At 47.3% G+C, this 19,927-nt stretch overlaps 1 protein-coding gene across 1 annotated transcript in view; it reads left to right on the forward strand.

Annotated features, from left to right (window-relative positions):
- The window catches only part of LOC110536457 (anthrax toxin receptor 2), a 151,121-nt gene that overhangs the window by 40,597 nt on the left and 90,597 nt on the right, over window positions 1–19,927 (forward strand). The window contains exons 9-11 of the mRNA XM_090191237.1: window positions 6,079–6,148; window positions 16,879–16,957; window positions 18,424–18,519. Of these exons, the coding sequence (XP_090047363.1) occupies window positions 6,079–6,148; window positions 16,879–16,957; window positions 18,424–18,519 (245 nt within the window). The remainder of the gene's footprint in view (window positions 1–6,078; window positions 6,149–16,878; window positions 16,958–18,423; window positions 18,520–19,927) is intronic.

A 19,927-nucleotide genomic window follows, 5' to 3' on the forward strand; every position in this document is an offset into this window, starting at 1 on the left:
CCCACCCTCCCCACTCTCTCCCCCTCTCTCCCTCTCTCCCCCTCTCTCTCCCTCTTTCCACCACTCTCTCCCACTCTCTCCCACCCTCCCCCACTCTCTTCCCCTCTCTCCCCCTCTCTCTCCCACTCTCCCCCTCTCTCCCCCTCTCTCCCTCTTTCCACCACTCTCTCCCACAGTCTCACCCCTCTCTCCCCCTCTCTCTCCCTCTTTCCACCACTCTCTCCCACTCTCTCCCAACCTCCCCCACTCTCTCCCACCCTCCCCCTCTCTATCCCTCTTTCCACCACTCTCTCCCACCCTCCCCCCTCTCCCCCACTCTTTCCACCACTCTCTCCCACCCTCCCCCTCTATCTCCCACTCTCTCCCACCCTCCCCCGCTCTCCCGCTCTCTCCCCCTCTCTCTCCCTCTTTCCACCACTCTCTCCCACTCTCTCCCAACCTCCCCCACTCTCTCATACCCTCCCCCTCTCTCCCCCCTCTCTCCCTCTTTCCACCATTCTCTCCCACTCTCTCCCTCTTTCCACCACTCTCTCCCACATTCTCACCCCTCTCTCCCCCTCTCTCCCTCTTTCCACCACTCTCTCCCACAGTCTCATCCCTCTCTCCCCCTCTCTTTCCCTCTTTCCACCACTCTCTCCCACAGTCTCACCCCTCTCTCTCCACCTCTCTCCCCCTCTCTCTCGCTCTTTCCACCACTCTCTCCCACCCTCCCCCACTCTCTCCCCACCCTCCCCCTCTCTCCCCATCTCTCCCCATCTCTCTCCCTCTTTCCACCGCTCTCTCCCACCCTCCCCCACTCTGTCCCACTCTCTCCCACCCTCCCCCTCTCTCCCCTCTCTCTCCCTCTTTCCACCACTCTCCCCCTCTCTCTCCCACTCTCCCCCTCTCTCCCCCCTCTCTCCCTCTTTCCACCACTCTCTCCCACAGTCTCACCCCTCTCTCCCCCTCTCTCTCCCTCTTTCCACCACTCTCTCCCACTCTCTCCCAACCTCCCCCACTCTCTCCCACCCTCCCCCTCTCTCTCCCTCTTTCCACCACTCTCTCCCACTCTCTCCCACCCTCCCCCTCTCTCCCCTCTCTCTCCCTCTTTCCACCACTCTCCCCCTCTCTCTCCCACTCTCCCCCTCTCTCCCCCTCTCTCCCTCTTTCCACCACTCTCTCCCACAGTCTCACCCCTCTCTCCCCTCTCTCTCCCTCTTTCACCACTCTCTCCCACTCTCTCCCAACCTCCCCCACTCTCCCCCTCTCTCCCCCCTCTCTCCCTCTTTCCACCACTCTCTCCCACAGTCTCACCCCTCTCTCCCCCTCTCTCTCCCTCTTTCCCACCACTCTCTCCCACTCTCTCCCAACCTCCCCCACTCTCTCCCACCCTCCCCCTCTCTATCCCTCTTTCCACCACTCTCCTCCCCACCCTCCCCCCCTCTCCCCCACTCTTCCACCACTCTCTCCCTCCCCCTCCCCCTCTATCTCCCACTCTCTCCCACCCTCCCCCGCTCTCCCCCTCTCTCCCCCTCTCTCTCCCTCTTTCCACCACTCTCTCCCACTCTCTCCCAACCTCCCCCACTCTCTCATACCCTCCCCCTCTCTCCCCCCTCTCTCCCTCTTTCCACCATTCTCTCCCACTCTCTCCCTCTTTCCACCACTCTCTCCCACATTCTCACCCCTCTCTCCCCCTCTCTCCCTCTTTCCACCACTCTCTCCACAGTCTCATCCCTCTCTCCCCCTCTCCTTTCCCTCTTTCCACCACTCTCCCACAGTCTCACCCCTCTCTCTCCCCCTCTCTCCCCCTCTCTCTCGCTCTTTCCACCACTCTCTCCCACCCTCCCCCACTCTCTCCCACCCTCCCCCTCTCTCCCCATCTCTCCCCATCTCTCCCTCTTTCCACCGCTCTCTCCCACCCTCCCCCACTCTGTCCCACTCTCTCCCACCCTCCCCCTCTCTCCCCTCTCTCTCCCTCTTTCCACCACTCTCTCCCACTCTCTCCCACCCTCCCCCACTCTCTCCCCCTCTCTCCCCCTCTCTCTCCCACTCTCTCCCACTCTCTCCCACCCTCCCCCTCGCCCCCTCTTTCTTTCCCTCTTTCCATCACTCTCTCCCACAGTCTCACCCCTCTCTCCCCCTCTCTCCCCCTCTCTTTCCCTCTTTCCACCACTCTCTCCACCCTTCCCCCTCTCTCCCTCTTTCCACCACTCTCTCCCACCCTCCCCCACTCTCTCCCACTCTCTCCCACCCACCCCCCTCTCTCCCCCCTCTCTCTCCCTCTTTCCACCACTCTCTCCCACTCTCTCCCAACTTCCCCCACTCTCTCCCACTCTCTCCCACTCCCCCTCTCACCCCCCCTCTCTCTCCCTCTTTCCACCACTCTCTCCCACAGTCTCACCCCTCTCTCACCCTCTCTCCCCTCTCTCTCCCTCTTTCCACCACTCTCTCCCACCCTCCCCCGCTCTCCCCCTCTCTCTCCCTCTTTCCACCACTCTCTCCCACTCTCTCCCAACCTCCCCCCACTCTCTCATACCCTCCCCCTCTCTCCCCCCTCTCTCCCTCTTTCCACCATTCTCTCCCACTCTCTCCCTCTTTCCACCACTCTCTCCCACAGTCTCACCCCTCTCTCTCCCCCTCTCCCCCTCTCTCTCGCTCTTTCCACCACTCTCTCCCACCCTCCCCACTCTCTCCCACCCTCCCCCCTCTCCCCATCTCTCCCCATCTCTCTCCCTCTTTCCACCGCTCTCTCCCACCCTCCCCCACTCTGTCCCACTCTCTCCCACCCTCCCCCTCTCTCCCCTCTCTCTCCCTCTTTCCACCACTCTCTCCCACTCTCTCCCCACCCTCCCCCACTCTCTCCCCCTCTCTCCCCCTCTCTCTCCCACTCTCCCCCTCTCTCTCCCACTCTCCCCCTCTCTCTCCCCCTCTCTCTCCCTCTTTTTTCCACTCTCTCCCACCCTCCCTCACTCTCTCCCAACCTCCCCCACTCTCTCCCACTCTCCCACCCTCCCCCCGCCCCCTCTTTCTTTCCCTCTTTCCATCACTCTCTCCCCCTCTCTCCCCTCTTTCCACCACTCTCTCCCACTCTCTCCCACCCTCCCCCACTCTCTCCCCCTCACTCCCTCTCTCTCTCCCTCTTTCCACCACTCTCTCCCACCCTCCCCCACCTCTCCCACTCTCTCCCACCCTCCCCCTCTCTCCCCCTCTCTCTCCCTCTTTCCACCACTCTCTCCCACTCTCTCCCAACTTCCCCCACTCTCCTCCACTCTCTCTCTCCCACTCTCCCCCTCTCTCCCCCCCCTCTCTCTCCCTCTTTCCACCACTCTCTCCCACAGTCTCACCCCTCTCTCCCCCTCTCTCCCCTCTCTCTCCCTCTTTCCACCACTCTCTCCCACCCTCCCCCGCTCTCCCCCCCTCTCTCTCCCCTCTTTCCACCACTCTCTCCCACTCTCTCCCAACCTCCCCCACTCTCTCATACCCTCCCCCTCTCTCCCCCCTCTCTCCCTCTTTCCACCATTCTCTCCCACTCTCTCCCTCTTTCCACCACTCTCTCCCACATTCTCACCTCTCTCCCCCTCTCTCCCTCTTTCCACCACTCTCTCCCACAGTCTCACCCCTCTCTCTCCCCCTCTCTCCCCCTCTCTCTCGCTCTTTCCACCACTCTCTCCCACCCTCCCCACTCTCTCCCACCCTCCCCCTCTCTCCCATCTCTCCCCATCTCTCTCCCTCTTTCCACCGCTCTCTCCACCCTCCCCCACTCTGTCCCACTCTCTCCCACCCTCCCCCTCTCTCCCCTCTCTCTCCCTCTTTCCACCACTCTCTCCACACTCTCCCACCCTCCCCCACTCTCTCCCCCCTCTCTCCCCCTCTCTCTCCCACCTCCCCCTCTCTCCCCACTCTCCCCCTCTCTCTCCCTCTTTCCACCACTCTCTCCCACAGTCTCCCCCCTCTCTCCCCCTCTCTCTCCCTCTTTTTTCCACTCTCTCCCACCCTCCCTCACTCTCTCCCACCCTCCCTCACTCTCTCCCAACCTCCCCCACTCTCTCCCACTCTCTCCCACCCTCCCCCTCGCCCCCTCTTTCTTTCCCTCTTTCCACCACTCTCTCCCACAGTCTCACCCCTCTCTCCCCTCTCTCCCCTCTCTCCCTCTTTCCACCACTCTCTCTCCCACCCTCCCCCCTCTCTCCCTCTTTCCACCACCTCTCCCACTCTCTCCCAACCTCCCCACCCTCCCCCTCTCTCCCCCTCTCTCTCCCTCTTCCACCACTCTCTCCCACTCTCTCCCACCCTCCCCGACTCTCTCCCCCTCTCTCCCACCCTCCCCCTCTCTCCCCCTCTCTCTCCCTCTTTCCCACCACTCTCCCACTTTCTCCCACCCTCCCCCACTTTATCCCCCTCTCTCTCCCCCTCTCTCTCCCTCTTTCCACCACTCTCTCCCACTCTCTCCCACCCTCCCCACTCTCTCCCCCTCTCCCACCCTCCCCCTCTCTTCCCCTCTCTCTCCCTCTTTCCACCACCCTCTCCCACCCTCGCCGTCTCTCCCCCTCTCTCTCCCTCTTTCCACCACTCTCTCCCACCTTTCCACCACTCTCTCCCACCCTTCCCCCTCTCTCCCTCTTTCCACCACTCTCTCCCACCCTTCCCCCTCTCTCCCTCTTCCACCACTCTCTCCCACCCTCCCCCACTCTCTCCCTCTCTCCCACCCTCCCCCTCTCTCCCCCTCTCTCTCCCTCTTTCCACCACTCTCTCCCACTTTCTCCCACCCTCCCCACACTCTATCCCCCTCTCTCCCCCTCTCTCTCCCTCTTTCCACCACTCTCCTCCCCACTCTCTCCCACCCTCCCCCTCTCTCTCCCTCTTCCACCACTCTCTCCCACCCTTCCCCCTCTCTCCCTCTTTCCACCACTCTCTCCCACCCTCCCCCACTCTCTCCCACTCTCTCCCACCCTCCCCCTCTCCCCCCTCTCTCTCCCTCTTTCCACCACTCTCTCCCATAGTCTCACCCCTCTCTCCCCCTCTCTCCCCTCTCTCTCCCTCTTTCCACCACTCTCTCCCACCCTCCCCCTCTCTCCCTCTTTCCACCACTCTCTCCCACCCTCCCCCACTCTCTCCCACTCTCTCCCACCTCCCCCTCTCTCCCCCTCTCTCCCCCACTCTCTCCCTCTTTCCACCACTCCCTCCCACTCTCTCCCAACCTCCCCCACTTTCTCCCACTCTCTCCCACCCTCCCCCTCTCTCCCCCTCTCTCTCCCTCTTTCCACCACTCTCTCCCACTCTCTCCCACCCTCCCCGACTCTCCCACCCTCCCCCTCTCTCCCCCTCTCTCCCTCTTTCCTCCACTCTCCCACTTTCTCCCACCCTCCCCCACTCTATCCCCCACCCTCCCCCACTCTCTTTCCCTCTCCCACCCTCCCCCTCTCTTCCCCTCTCTCTCCCGCTTTCCACCACTCTCTCCCACCCTCCCCCACTCTCTCCCACTCTCTCCCACCCTCCCCCTCTCTCCCCCTCTCTCCCCCACTCTCTCCCTCTTTCCACCACTCTCTCCCACTCTCTCCCAACCTCCCCCACTTTCTCCCACTCTCTCCCACCCTCCCCCTCTCTCCCCCTCTCTCTCCCTCTTTCCACCACTCTCTCCCACTCTCTCCCACCCTCCCCGACTCTCCCACCCTCCCCCTCTCTCCCCCTCTCTCCCTCTTTCCTCCACTCTCTTTCACTTTCTCCCACCCTCCCCCACTCTATCCCCCTCTCTCCCCCTCTCTCTCCCTCTTTCCACCACTCTCTCCCACTCTCTCCCACTCTCTCCCACTCTCTCCCCCTCTCCCACCCTCCCCCTCTCTTCCCCTCTCTCTCCCTCTTTCCACCACCCTCTCCCACCCTCCCCCTCTCTCCCCCACTCTTCCCCTCTCCCCTTTCCTTCTTGTCCCATTTTTCCTCATGGCCTCATGGCTACACTACTGTATATTCTGCAAGTCAATTTGGCGTGTGTTTGTGAGAGTGTGTGTGTGTGTGTGTGTGTGTGTGTATGTGAGAGTGTGTGTGTGTATGAGCCTGAGTGTGGTAGTGTGCAGGGAAGTCATTATTGTCTTTATTTTCCAGATCAGAAGCCAAGTGTTGTGCGGAACGATTATCTCCTGTGTCCTGCACCAGTGCTCTATGCAGTCGGACAGTAAGTAGCCAATGAGAAGGTGGTTCCATAAAGACGTGTGTGTGTGTGTGTGTGTGTTAACACATCCCCACTGACATTCCAAAACCGTACCGGTGTCTCTATGTCGTTAAATCAAGCCAGCCGTCACATACTTTCCAGAATTTGAAAGCACTTGAGATATGTATTTACCTTATGGTAAATTATCATAATTTAATAACTATAATAACTTATAATTTATGGTCTGACCAATAAACAGAAAGGCACTGCAGAGCTCCAGAACTGAAATGGATTATTACATGTAGAGATTATTCTTCCCTCGCGGTTTTAATCCTCAAACACAACAACACCTTCTACTTATGTCCTCTCTTTGACTCCTATCTAAAATAGTATGATTGAATTGCAGGGAAATGTGGTCCAGAACATATCAAGATCAGAATCATCATTTTTTTTTTTTTAAATGTATAGCAAGTTGATCTACTCACAATCCGACAGTAACATCATCTCATGTAATCCACTCAAATGTCCTAATCCAAAACTGCTGCTGATAACATGTTTTGTACAATTGTCCTTTGGTATTAAAGTTTTCAATGTAGAATTGACCCTATTTCTCCTTCAGTATAGAGCACACTGGGTCAGGGCCTGTATTCACAGAGGCTTAGAGAAGGAGAGATAAATCTCTGATCAGTTTTGCCTGTTAGATCATGATGACTAGGAGGGAAGAACCTGATCCTAGATCAGTACTCATTCTGTGAGACTCTTTGTGAATACATGCCCTGACGGAACCTGAACTCTTCCTGCTCCTGTAAACCAAAGAGTCTTGCTTAATTAACTCTTGGCATGGCCACGGTGACCCATTAAGTAGTTAGCTGTTAGGCCCGGTACAACGGGGCTGGGGCGGGCCAGGGTAGTGGGGAAACACATCTGTTCTGGGGCTTTTAAAGGGTTGTGTGACAGATGCAGCGATTCCCTTCTCCACGCTCTCTTCATTTAAATAATTCACCGTGCTACTGTGACAATCCCCTTTCCTGCACCCCCCCCCCCCCCGACCACCTGCATCATGGAATCATGGAACGTCTGAAAGTTCTGTCTCCGACTCCGTCCATCTGTCTGCCTCTCTGCTGACTCCGTCGACGGCGATGCTGGGGGGGGGGGGGGGGGGGGGGGGGGGGATTGGTTGGTTAGCATGGACGCTAAGCAGAGGAAAAAGCCTGTATAACGTTGAAGATGGATTATATTGGCCAAGAGTATTGAGCTTTTTTGTGGTGCTTTGTGTTCTCTGGTTTGGTCTATAACATGTGGTTTGGTCTATAACATGTGGTTTAGTCTAAGGCATGTGGTTTAGTCTATAACATGTGGTTTAGTCTATAACATGTGGTTTAGTCTATAACATGTGGTTTAGTCTAAGGCATGTGGTTTAGTCTATAACATGTGGTTTAGTCTAAGGCATGTGGTTTGGTCTATAACATGTGGTTTAGTCTATAACATGTGGTTTAGTCTAAGGCATGTGGTTTAGTCTATAACATGTGGTTTAGTCTATAACATGTGGTTTAGTCTATAACATGTGGTTTGGTCTATAACATGTGGTTTAGTCTATAACATGTGGTTTAGTCTACAACATGTGGTTTGGTCTATAACATGTGGTTTAGTCTATAACATGTGGTTTGGTCTAAGGCATGTTGTCCTTATAGGCGACTATTGTATGTGTGCCTCGTTGGTAGTCAGTAGGTACAGAGTTCAGATTTGGCCTATAGATATGGTCTATAGATATGGTCTATAGATATGGTCTATAGATATGGTCTATAGCTATGGTCTATAGTATAGATATGGTCTATAGATATGGTCTATAGTATAGATATGGTCTATAGATATGGTCTATAGTATATATATGGTCTATAGATATGGTCTATAGTATAGATATGGTCTATAGATATGGTCTATAGTATAGATATGGTCTATAGATATGGTCTATAGTATATATATGGTCTATAGATATGGTCTATAGTATAGATATGGTCTATAGATATGGTCTATAGTATAGATATGGTCTATAGCTATGGTCTATAGTATAGATATGGTCTATAGCTATGGTCTATAGTATAGATATGGTCTATAGTATAGATATGGTCTATAGATATGGTCTATAGTATAGATATGGTCTATAGATATGGTCTATAGTATAGATATGGTCTATAGATATGGTCTATAGTATAGATATGGTCTATAGTATAGATATGGTCTATAGATATGGTCTATAGTATAGATATGGTCTATAGATATGGTCTAAAGTATATAAATGGTCTATAGTATAGATATGGTCTGTAGATATGTTCTATAGTATAGATATATGGCCTATAGATATGGTCTATAGATATGGCCTATAGATATGGTCTATAGATATGGTCTATAGATATGGTCTATAGTATAGATATGGTCTATAGATATGGTCTATAGTATAGATATGGTCTATAGCTATGGTCTATAGATATGGTCTATAGTATATATATGGTCTATAGATATGGTCTATAGATATGGTCTATAGTATATATATGGTCTATAGATATGGTCTATAGTATAGATATGGTCTATAGCTATGGTCTATAGTATAGATATGGTCTATAGATATGGTCTATAGTATAGATATGGTCTATAGATATGGTCTATAGTATAGATATGGTCTATAGATATGGTCTATAGTATAGATATGGTCTATAGATATGGTCTATAGTATAGATATGGTCTATAGCTATGGTCTATAGTATAGATATGGTCTATAGTATAGATATGGTCTATAGATATGGTCTATAGTATATATATGGTCTATAGATATGGTCTATAGTATATATATGGTCTATAGATATGGTCTATAGTATAGATATGGTCTATAGCTATGGTCTATAGTATAGATATGGTCTATAGATATGGTTTATAGTATAGATATGGTCTATAGTATAGATATGGTCTATAGATATGGTCTATAGTATAGATATGGTCTATAGATATGGTCTATAGTATAGATATGGTCTATAGATATGGTCTAAAGTATATAAATGGTCTATAGTATAGATATGGTCTGTAGATATGTTCTATAGTATAGATATATGGCCTATAGATATGGTCTATAGATATGGTTTATAGATATGGTCTATAGATATGGTCTATAGATATGGTCTATAGTATAGATATATGGCCTATAGATATGGCCTATAGATATGGTCTATAGATATGGTCTATAGATATGGTCTATAGATATGGTCTATAGTATAGATATGGTCTATAGATATGGTCTATAGTATAGATATGGTCTATAGATATGGTCTATAGATATGGTCATATTATATGGTCACGTATAATAAGAGCAATAATAAATAAATAGAGCAGCAGCAAACGTAGAACACAAATGTCCATTCAAGCATCATATACAATACACGTTCCGTATACAATACACGTTCCGTATACAATACACGTTCCATATACAATACACGTTCCATATACAATACACGTTCCATATACAATACACGTTCCATATACAATACACGTTCCATATACAATACACGTTCCGTATACAATACACGTTCCATATACAATACACGTTCCATATACAATACACTTTCCATATACAATACACGTTCCGTATACAATACACGTTCCGTATACAATGCACGTTCCTTATACAATACACGTTCCATATACAATACACATTCAATATACAATACACATTAGAAATACAATACACATTCAATATACAATACACATTAGAAATACAATACACGTTCCGTATACAATACACATTCCGTATACAATACACATTCCGTATACAATACACTTTCCATATACAATACACGTTCCGTATACAATACACTTTCCATATACAATACACGTTCCATATACAATACACGTTCCATATACAATACACGTTCCGTATACAATACACTTTCCGTATACAATACACGTTCCGTATACAATACACGTTCCGTATACAATACACTTTCCGTATACAATACACTTTCCGTATACAATACACATTCCGTATACAATACACGTTCCGTATACAATACACGTTCCGTATACAATACATTTTCCGTATACAATACACGTTCCGCATACAATACACTTTCCATATACAATACACGTTCCATATACAATACACGTTCCATATACAATACACATTAGAAATACAATACACGTTCCGTATACAATACACATTCCGTATACAATACACATTCCGTATACAATACACTTTCCATATACAATACACGTTCCGTATACAATACACTTTCCGTATACAATACACGTTCCGTATACAATACACGTTCCGTATACAATACACTTTCCGTATACAATACACATTCAGTATACAATACACGTTCACAATACACTTTCCGTATACAATACACGTTCCGTATACAATACACGTTCCGTATACAATACATTTTCCGTATACAATACACGTTCCGTATACAATACACGTTCCGTATACAATACACGTTCCGTATACAATACATTTTCCGTATACAATACACGTTCCGTATACAATACACGTTCCGTATACAATACATTTTCCGTATACAATACACGTTCCGTATACAATACACGTTCCGTATACAATACACGTTCCGTATACAATACATTTTCCGTATACAATACACGTTCCGTATACAATACACGTTCCGTATACAATACACGTTCCGTATACAATACACGTTCCGTATACAATACACATTCCGTATACAATACACGTTCCGTATACAATACACGTTCCGTATACAATACACGTTCCGTATACAATACACTTTCCGTATACAATACACTTTCCGTATACAATACACGTTCCGTATACAATACACGTTCCGTATACAATACATTTTCCGTATACAATACACGTTCCGTATACAATACACGTTCCGTATACAATACACGTTCCGTATACAATACATTTTCCGTATACAATACACGTTCCGTATACAATACACGTTCCGTATACAATACATTTTCCGTATACAATACACGTTCCGTATACAATACACGTTCCGTATACAATACACGTTCCGTATACAATACATTTTCCGTATACAATACACGTTCCGTATACAATACACGTTCCGTATACAATACATTTTCCGTATACAATACACGTTCCATATACAATACACGTTCCATATACAATACATTTTCCGTATACAATACACGTTCCGTATACAATACACGTTCCGTATACAATACACGTTCCGTATACAATACACGTTCCGTATACAATACATTTTCCGTATACAATACACGTTCCGTATACAATACATTTTCCGTATACAATACACGTTCCGTATACAATACACGTTCCGTATACAATACACGTTCCGTATACAATACATTTTCCGTATACAATACACTTTCACTATACACTACACGTTCCGTATACAATACACGTTCAGTCAATTGGTGGTGGCACTGGTCTCCTCTGTGGTGACAGCTGTGTCATGGTTCAGTCCTTGAACACAGGCATCTGTTGGTGGCCCTAACCCTCTCCCCCTTCCCCTCTCCACCATATCGCTCCATTAGGTAGGGGCCCCCCCGTGTCCTCCTATCCCTTAACCCCCCCGGTGTGTTGATGATAACAAGGTTGAGTAGTGGAGCTCTTGGTCTACCTGGATGACACCTGGATGACACCTGGCTGACACCTGGCTGACACCTGGTTGGCACCTGGCTGACACCTGGCTGACACCTGGTTGACACCTGGTTGGCACCTGGATGACACCTGGCTGACACCTGGCTGACACCTGGCTGACACCTGGCTGACACCTGGCTGACACCTGGCAACAGACAGGACAGGACAGCTAGCTAATGCAGCAAGCCTCATGAATAATGGAAACAGGACAATTGGAGGGCGCACCGCGGGACTGCCGACCGTGTCAGTTGTCAAATCGGTGCCATTTTTGGCGTCATACCCATAAACATCTCTGGGTCGTTGAAAAGCAGAGCGTCTCTTGGTGCAGCGTTGGGGGGGGCGGGGGGGATCTGTCTTCCTGTAGCGTTAAGGTCAGGTAGTGTGACAGTTATTATTTTCTTGGTCCAATGTAAAGACTCTCTAGTTGAGCCCTGGTTGCCCTGAAGGTAAAGAATGGGATCCCGATGGAAATAACCCGACAGTGGACGTATGATTCAATACCTTTTAGTGATACAACAAAACAAAAAAAGTTTATGTATCGACTAATATGCACAGCAATATAATGAGTAGAAATCCAAATATTTAGCAGGTTTAATAATTCAGATGAAACTCATGTTGGAGAGGAGAAATAACGTGACCTTAGTTTGTGGGTGCGGTCAGCAGCACCCTGTTTCCACAAAAGCAAAACAAACCAGGTAAATAATGCATGGACATATCCTTCTGTCGCTCTGTCTCTTCTTGTACCGGGTCATGCTGTAAAACCCTGTGAATGACAGTTGAAGGCAGGGCCCCCAGCTGTTAGGTTGAGCTGGGGTTATGTCTCTGAATTAGATGGGAGACGAGAGAGGGGGGAAATGTCATGCCAGAGGTAAAAAAAATGGGCATGGGGGTCACTCTTCAGGGATCACTCTAAAACCCTGTAAAGACTGACACATGTTCCCTGGGACATCAAGGCAGACGACTCAGACCTCTCCTCTGTTTGTATCACTGGAGATCTCTAAACTGGGATATGGACAAACCTGGGTTCAACTACTATTTGAAATCATTCCAAATACTTTGATCTAGTCTTGCCTGGCTGACTGGATCAATAGAACAGTCCCAAGACTATAAATTCCGTAGATCCGGTACTCCAGGCAGAATAGAGCAAATGCTCAAGAGTATTGAAAAGATTTCATATAGTATTTGATCCCAGGTCTGGTCATTGGAGCTCTCTGAGGTGCGATGTGGAAACTTCTCTTTCCCTCCCACTCTAGTGGTCTCTGCGTCTAGTGGCTTCTGTCGGAGCGCCTCGTCGTCCTGCGTGACGCTAAGCGCTAGTGATACGATGCAGCTGGACGATCACCGGTGTCAGTAATGGCTTTCCAACTTTTCCTTAAAGACGGGAAAATTGAGGAGGGGTGAATTATTCAGGGTTGAACATATTGCGGAGGACGGCTGTCACTAAGAGTTGTGGAAACGTCGCTCCTCTGGAGGACGCGTGGCAGAGATCCTGGCAGAACAGAGGAAACTCTAAGAACTCTGAAGAGAGGGATTGTGGTACGGAACGAACCTCAAGAGTGGGTGATCAAACGTTAGGCCAAACACATGTTTAAGTTTCCATTCAAATGTCTGCAATGTAACGTGTGTTTGTTTGCAGTCATCTTGGCCTGGTCAAGCAAAAGGAATATTTCTCCTGATTAAATAAAATCTACTGTATATTGTATGTATAAATTAAATCTACAGTATATTGTATGTACACATTAAATCTACAGTATATTGTATGTACACATTAAATCTACAGTATATTGTATGTATAAATTAAATCTACAGTATATTGTATGTATAAATTAAATCTACAGTATATTGTATGTACACATTAAATCCACAGTATATTGTATGTACACATTAAATCTACAGTATATTGTATGTATACATTAAATCTACAGTATATTGTATGTATACATTAAATCTACAGTATATTGTATGTATAAATTAAATCTACAGTATATTGTATGTATAAATTAAATCTACAGTATATTGTATGTATACATTAAATCTACAGTATATTGTATGTACACATAAAGGACGATCGCTTTTTGGAGAAAGAAGCTCTAAAAAATGATGGTGCTCGTGAAACTAATCCAAATATTGTTTTTATTTCAATCAAACTGTTTCACTGAGTGATGATGTCATCACAAAAAAAGTATGTTCACACAATCACGATGTTTGTTTTTTGTGTTACTCAAAAAAAAAAAATGTATGTTGAAATTGACTTTACATCTATGTTTAGAGGAACACCTTTTCTGTCCTGTTTGTGCAACAGTAACTCTCACCAACTACACAGAAAAAAAAATACCTTAACGCAGCATGCAGCAATTTCATTATTTGTTTTACTGAGTTACAGTTCATATGAGGAAATCAGTCAATTTGAAATAAATTCATTAGGCCCTAAATTATGGATTTCACATGACTGGGGATACAGATATGCGTCTGTTGGTCACAGAGACCTTCAACAAAAAGGTAGAGGGTGTGGATCAGATAACCAGTCACCATTTGTCTCATTCAGCACTACTCATCTCCTTCACATAGAGTTGATCAGGCTGTTTATTGTGATATAATTAAGTTGTTGGTGCATATACACCGAGTGCACAAAACATTAGGAACACCTTCCTAATATTGCGTTGCACACCCTTGTCCCCTCGAAACAGCCTCAATTCGTCGAGGCACGGACTCTAAACGTTGTCGAACGAGTTATTGACTTCAATGCTTCCCACAGTTGTATCCAGTTGGCTGGATGTCCTTTGGGTGGTGGACCATTCTTGATACACACGGGAAAATGTTGCGCTTGAAAAACTCAGCAGTGTTGCAGTTCTTCACACAAACCGGTGCACCTGGCACCTACTACCATACCCCTTTCAAAGGCACTTCGATCTTTTGTCTTGCCCATTCACCATCTGAATGACACACATACACAATCCATGTCTCAATTGTTTCGAGGCTTAAAAATCCTGCTTTAACCCCGTCTCCTCCCCTTCCTCTACACTGATTGAAGTGGATTTAACAAGTGACCTCAGTAAGGGATCATAACTTTCACCTGGATTCAGCTGGTCAGTCTATGTCACGGAAAGAGCAAGTGTTCCTAATTTTTTGTCCACTCAGTGTAAAATCTCTAATAGTCAGTAGCAGAAAAACAGAATGTCCATGGCTTAAATCATATTTTTTTTTTCCAACCGTAATCCTAAGAGAGCGGACCTTGTCTTTGTCTTCTTCCTCTATTTCTTATAAAGCACAGAGCCAAAGTCACAGACACGGCCCCTCCTAAATGTCTTCCACAATACCAGTCAGAAGCCAAGTCACTGACACGGCCCCTCCTAAATGTGTTCCACAATACCAGTCAAAGCCAAGTCACAGACACGGCCCCTCCTAAATGTCTTCCACAATACCAGTCAGAAGCCAAGTCACTGACACGGCCCCTCCTAAATGTGTTCCACAATACCAGTCAAAGCCAAGTCACAGACACGGCCCCTCCTAAATGTGTTCCACAATACCAGTCAGAAGCCAAGTCACAGACACGGCCCCCCCCCTAAATGTGTTCCACAATACCAGTCAGAAGCCAAGTCACTGACACGGCCCCTCCTAAATGTGTTCCACAATACCAGTCAGAAGCCAAGTCACAGACACGGCCCCCTCCTAAATGTGTTCCACAATACCAGTCAGAAGCCAAGTCACAGACACGCCCCCCCCCCTAAATGTGTTCCACAATACCAGTCAAAGCCAAGTCACAGACACGGCCCCCCCCCTAAATGTGTTCCACAATACCAGTCAAAGCCAAGTCACAGACACGCCCCTCCTAAATGTGTTCCACAATACCAGTCAGAAGCCAAGTCACTGACACGGCCCCTCCTAAATGTCTTCCACAATACCAGTCAGAAGCCAAGTCACAGACACAGCCCCTCCTAAATGTGTTCCACAATACCAGTCAGAAGCCAAGTCACAGACACGGCCCCCTCCTAAATGTGTTCCACAATACCAGTCAGAAGCCAAGTCACAGACACGCCCCCCCCCCTAAATGTGTTCCACAATACCAGTCAAAGCCAAGTCACAGACACGCCCCCCCCTAAATGTGTTCCACAATACCAGTCAAAGCCAAGTCACAGACACGCCCCCCCCTAAATGTGTTCCACAATACCAGTCAAAGCCAAGTCACAGACACGCCCCCCCCTAAATGTGTTCCACAATACCAGTCAAAGCCAAGTCACAGACACGCCCCCCCCTAAATGTGTTCCACAATACCAGTCAAAGCCAAGTCACAGACACGCCCCCCCCTAAATGTGTTCCACAATACCAGTCAAAGCCAAGTCACAGACACGCCCCCCCCCCTAAATGTGTTCCACAATACCAGTCAAAGCCAAGTCACAGACACGCCCCCCCCTAAATGTGTTCCACAATACCAGTCAAAGCCAAGTCACAGACACGCCCCCCCTAAATGTGTTCCACAATACCAGTCAAAGCCAAGTGGACAGGAACAAAAACATGAGGCGTAGTGTTTTAAAAAAAGAGAAGAAGAAAAATGACACATCATTTAAGTATTGAGTGTGGAAGTAGGAAAGGCGATATAAAGATTGAACAAGGGGGGAGGGGGGTGGATTCAGGCGATTTAAATTCCAGTACCATACTAGCGGACAGTAGGACAGAGAGTCAGACGGCAGCTCATCTGTTGGAGCCGCAGGAGAATAGAAGGCCCAAGGCAGAGCCCAGGGCTAAACCAACTGCACAGAGAGAACACACACATACCTTCATCCCCCACACACACACGGCCAGGCGAACAATCAGACCAGACAATAGACAGTGTTTTACATATTTCTTAATTTTGGGGGTGGGGGGGTGTGGGGGAGGGGGGGGGTGATTTCAGTCGTTCCGTTTCCTGCTTAAAGGCATGGTAATTGGATCTGGCATAATGGACATACGGAAATAGCTCTGCCGTTCATCATTAGGGGTTTTAATTGCGCCATTTTAGAACTCGTTCCCCTTGTGAAAAATAAGTCATACACAGCCCCCCCCTTTTCAGGGCCATTGTGGTGTTAAACAGTGTGTGTTGTGCTCGTCTTTCTAGGTCCATGGACGTCCTCATAAGTCTGAACCATGGAAAGTCCTTCATCCTTAGCGCCTTCACCATCTACGCCACCACATGTGTGAGTTTTACATTGTCCAATATCTGTTAATAAAAGGGTTACGTAATACAGTCTATATTCATCTACAACTCAAAACTGAGCCACACGGGACCTATGTCCTATGTGCATACCTCTGGCTGGTCTTATCTGTCTATTGAATGACCTCTGACTGGTCTTATCTGTCTATTGAATGACCTCTGACTGGTCTTATCTGTCTATTGAATGACCTCTGGCTGGTCTTATCTGTCTATTGAATGACCTCTGACTGGTCTTATCTGTCTATTGAATGACCTCTGGCTGGTCTTATCTGTCTATTGAATGACCTCTGACTGGTCTTATCTGTCTATTGAATGACCTCTGGCTGGTCTTATCTGTCTATTGAATGACCTCTGACTGGTCTTATCTGTCTATTGAATGACCTCTGGCTGGTCTTATCTGTCTATTGAATGACGTATGACCTCTGACTGGTCTTATCTGTCTATTGAATGACCTCTGACTGGTCTTATCTGTCAATTGAATGACCTCTGGCTGGTCTTATCTGTCTATTGAATGACCTCTGATTGGTCTTATCTGTCTATTGAATGACCTCTGATTGGTCTTATCTGTCTATTGAATGACCTCTGGCTGGTCTTATCTGTCTATTGAATGACCTCTGACTGGTCTTATCTGTCTATTGAATGACCTCTGACTGGTCTTATCTGTCTATTGAATGACCTCTGGCTGGTCTTATCTGTCAATTGAATGACGTATGACCTCTGGCTGGTCTTATCTGTCTATTGAATGACCTCTGGCTGGTCTTATCTGTCTATTGAATGACCTCTGGCTGGTCTTATCTGTCTATTGAATGACCTCTCGCTGGTCTTATCTGTCTATTGAATGACCTCTGACTAGTCTTATCTGTCTATTGAATGACCTCTGGCTGGTCTTATCTGTCTATTGAATGACCTCTGGCTGGTCTAATCTGTCTATTGAATGACCTCTGACTGGTCTTATCTGTCTATTGAATGACCTCTGGCTGGTCTTATCTGTCTATTGAATGACCTCTGACTGGTCTTATCTGTCTATTGAATGACCTCTGGCTGGTCTTATCTGTCTATTGAATGACCTCTGGCTGGTCTTATCTGTCTATTGAATGACCTCTGGCTGGTCTTATCTGTCTATTGAATGACGTATGACCTCTCACTGGTCTTATCTGTCTATTGAATGACCTCTGACTGGTCTTATCTGTCTATTGAATGACCTCTGGCTGGTCTTATCTGTCTATTGAATGACCTCTGACGGGTCTTATCTGTCAATTGAATGACGTATGACCTCTGGCTGGTCTTATCTGTCTATTGAATGACCTCTGACTGGTCTTATCTGTCTATTGAATGACCTCTGACTGGTCTTATCTGTCTATTGAATGACCTCTGGCTGGTCTTATCTGTCTATTGAATGACGTATGACCTCTGACTGGTCTAACGTGTATTTTTCTCTCCCTGTGTCAGTCGGACGGCTTCGCGGTAGCCATAGTGTTCCTGTTGCTGTTGTTACTGGCAGCGTTAGCAGCAGCGTGGTGGTTCTGGCCCCTCTGCTGCACTGTGGTGAGTCTAACAACGTGGTCTATAACATAATAACATAAAACACTGACACATTTATAACGTACAGAAATGTTCCTGCCCTGGGGTTCATTTCCACATTTATAACGTACAGAAATGTTCCTGCCCTGGGGTTCATTTCCACATTTATAACGTACAGAAATGTTCCTGCCCTGGGGTTCATTTCCACATTTATAACATACAGAAATGTTCCTGCCCTGGGGTTCATTTCCACATTTATAACATACAGAAATGTTCCTGCCCTGGGGTTCATTTCCACATTTATAACGTACAGAAATGTTCCTGCCCTGGGGTTCATTTCCACATTTATAACATACAGAAATGTTCCTGCCCTGGGGTTCATTTCCACATTTATAACGTACAGAAATGTTCCTGCCCTGGGGTTAATTTCCACATTTATAACATACAGAAATGTTCCTGCCCTGGGGTTAATTTCCACATTTATAACATACAGAAATGTTCCTGCCCTGGGGTTCATTTCCACATTTATAACGTACAGAAATGTTCCTTCCCTGGGGTTCATTTCCACATTTATAACGTACAGAAATGTTCCTGCCCTGGGGTTCATTTCCACATTTATAACATACAGAAATGTTCCTGCCCTGGGGTTCATTTCCACATTTATAACGTACAGAAATGTTCCTGCCCTGGGGTTCATTTCCACATTTATAACATACAGAAATGTTCCTGCCCTTGGGTTCATTTCCACATTTATAACGTACAGAAATGTTCCTGCCCTGGGGTTCATTTCCACATTTATAACGTACAGAAATGTTCCTGCCCTGGGGTTCATTTCCACATTTATAACATACAGAAATGTTCCTGCCCTGGGGTTCATTTCCACATTTATAACGTACAGAAATGTTCCTGCCCTGTGGTTCATTTCCACATTTATAACATACAGACATTTTTATTTATTTATATTTAACTAGGCAAGTCAGTTGAGAACAAATTTCTTATTTTCAATGACGGCCTAGGAACGGTGGGTTTAACTGCCTTGTTCAGGGGGGCAGAACGACAGATTCGTACCTTGTCAGCTCGGGGGATTCGATCTTGCAACCTTTCGGTTACTAGTCCAACCCTCTAACCACTAGGTAGTGGTTAGAGGAAGTTGTCTTTATGTATTGTGTAAAATACTTCTCAATGTGTCCTTCCTGTGTCAGCAAGCTGCAGACTATACTGTAAGCAACTTAAACAATCACTGTAAACACTAATGTCTCTGTTTCAACAGTTCATCCTATCAATGAGGATGACCTTTATAAATAAAGGTTACACATGACAGGGTAAACACAGAAACCTGTCTGGCTCTGGATATGATCCGTTGTAAGCAAAGATATACCAACCCAGTCAAACCCTTAGCCAAAAGCCATTATTATAGCCATGCCCCAGCATC

Source organism: Oncorhynchus mykiss, chromosome 11, assembly GCF_057628025.1.
Source record: "Oncorhynchus mykiss isolate SJ-2025 chromosome 11, ASM5762802v1, whole genome shotgun sequence".
Classification (NCBI taxonomy): Eukaryota; Metazoa; Chordata; class Actinopteri; order Salmoniformes; family Salmonidae; genus Oncorhynchus; species Oncorhynchus mykiss.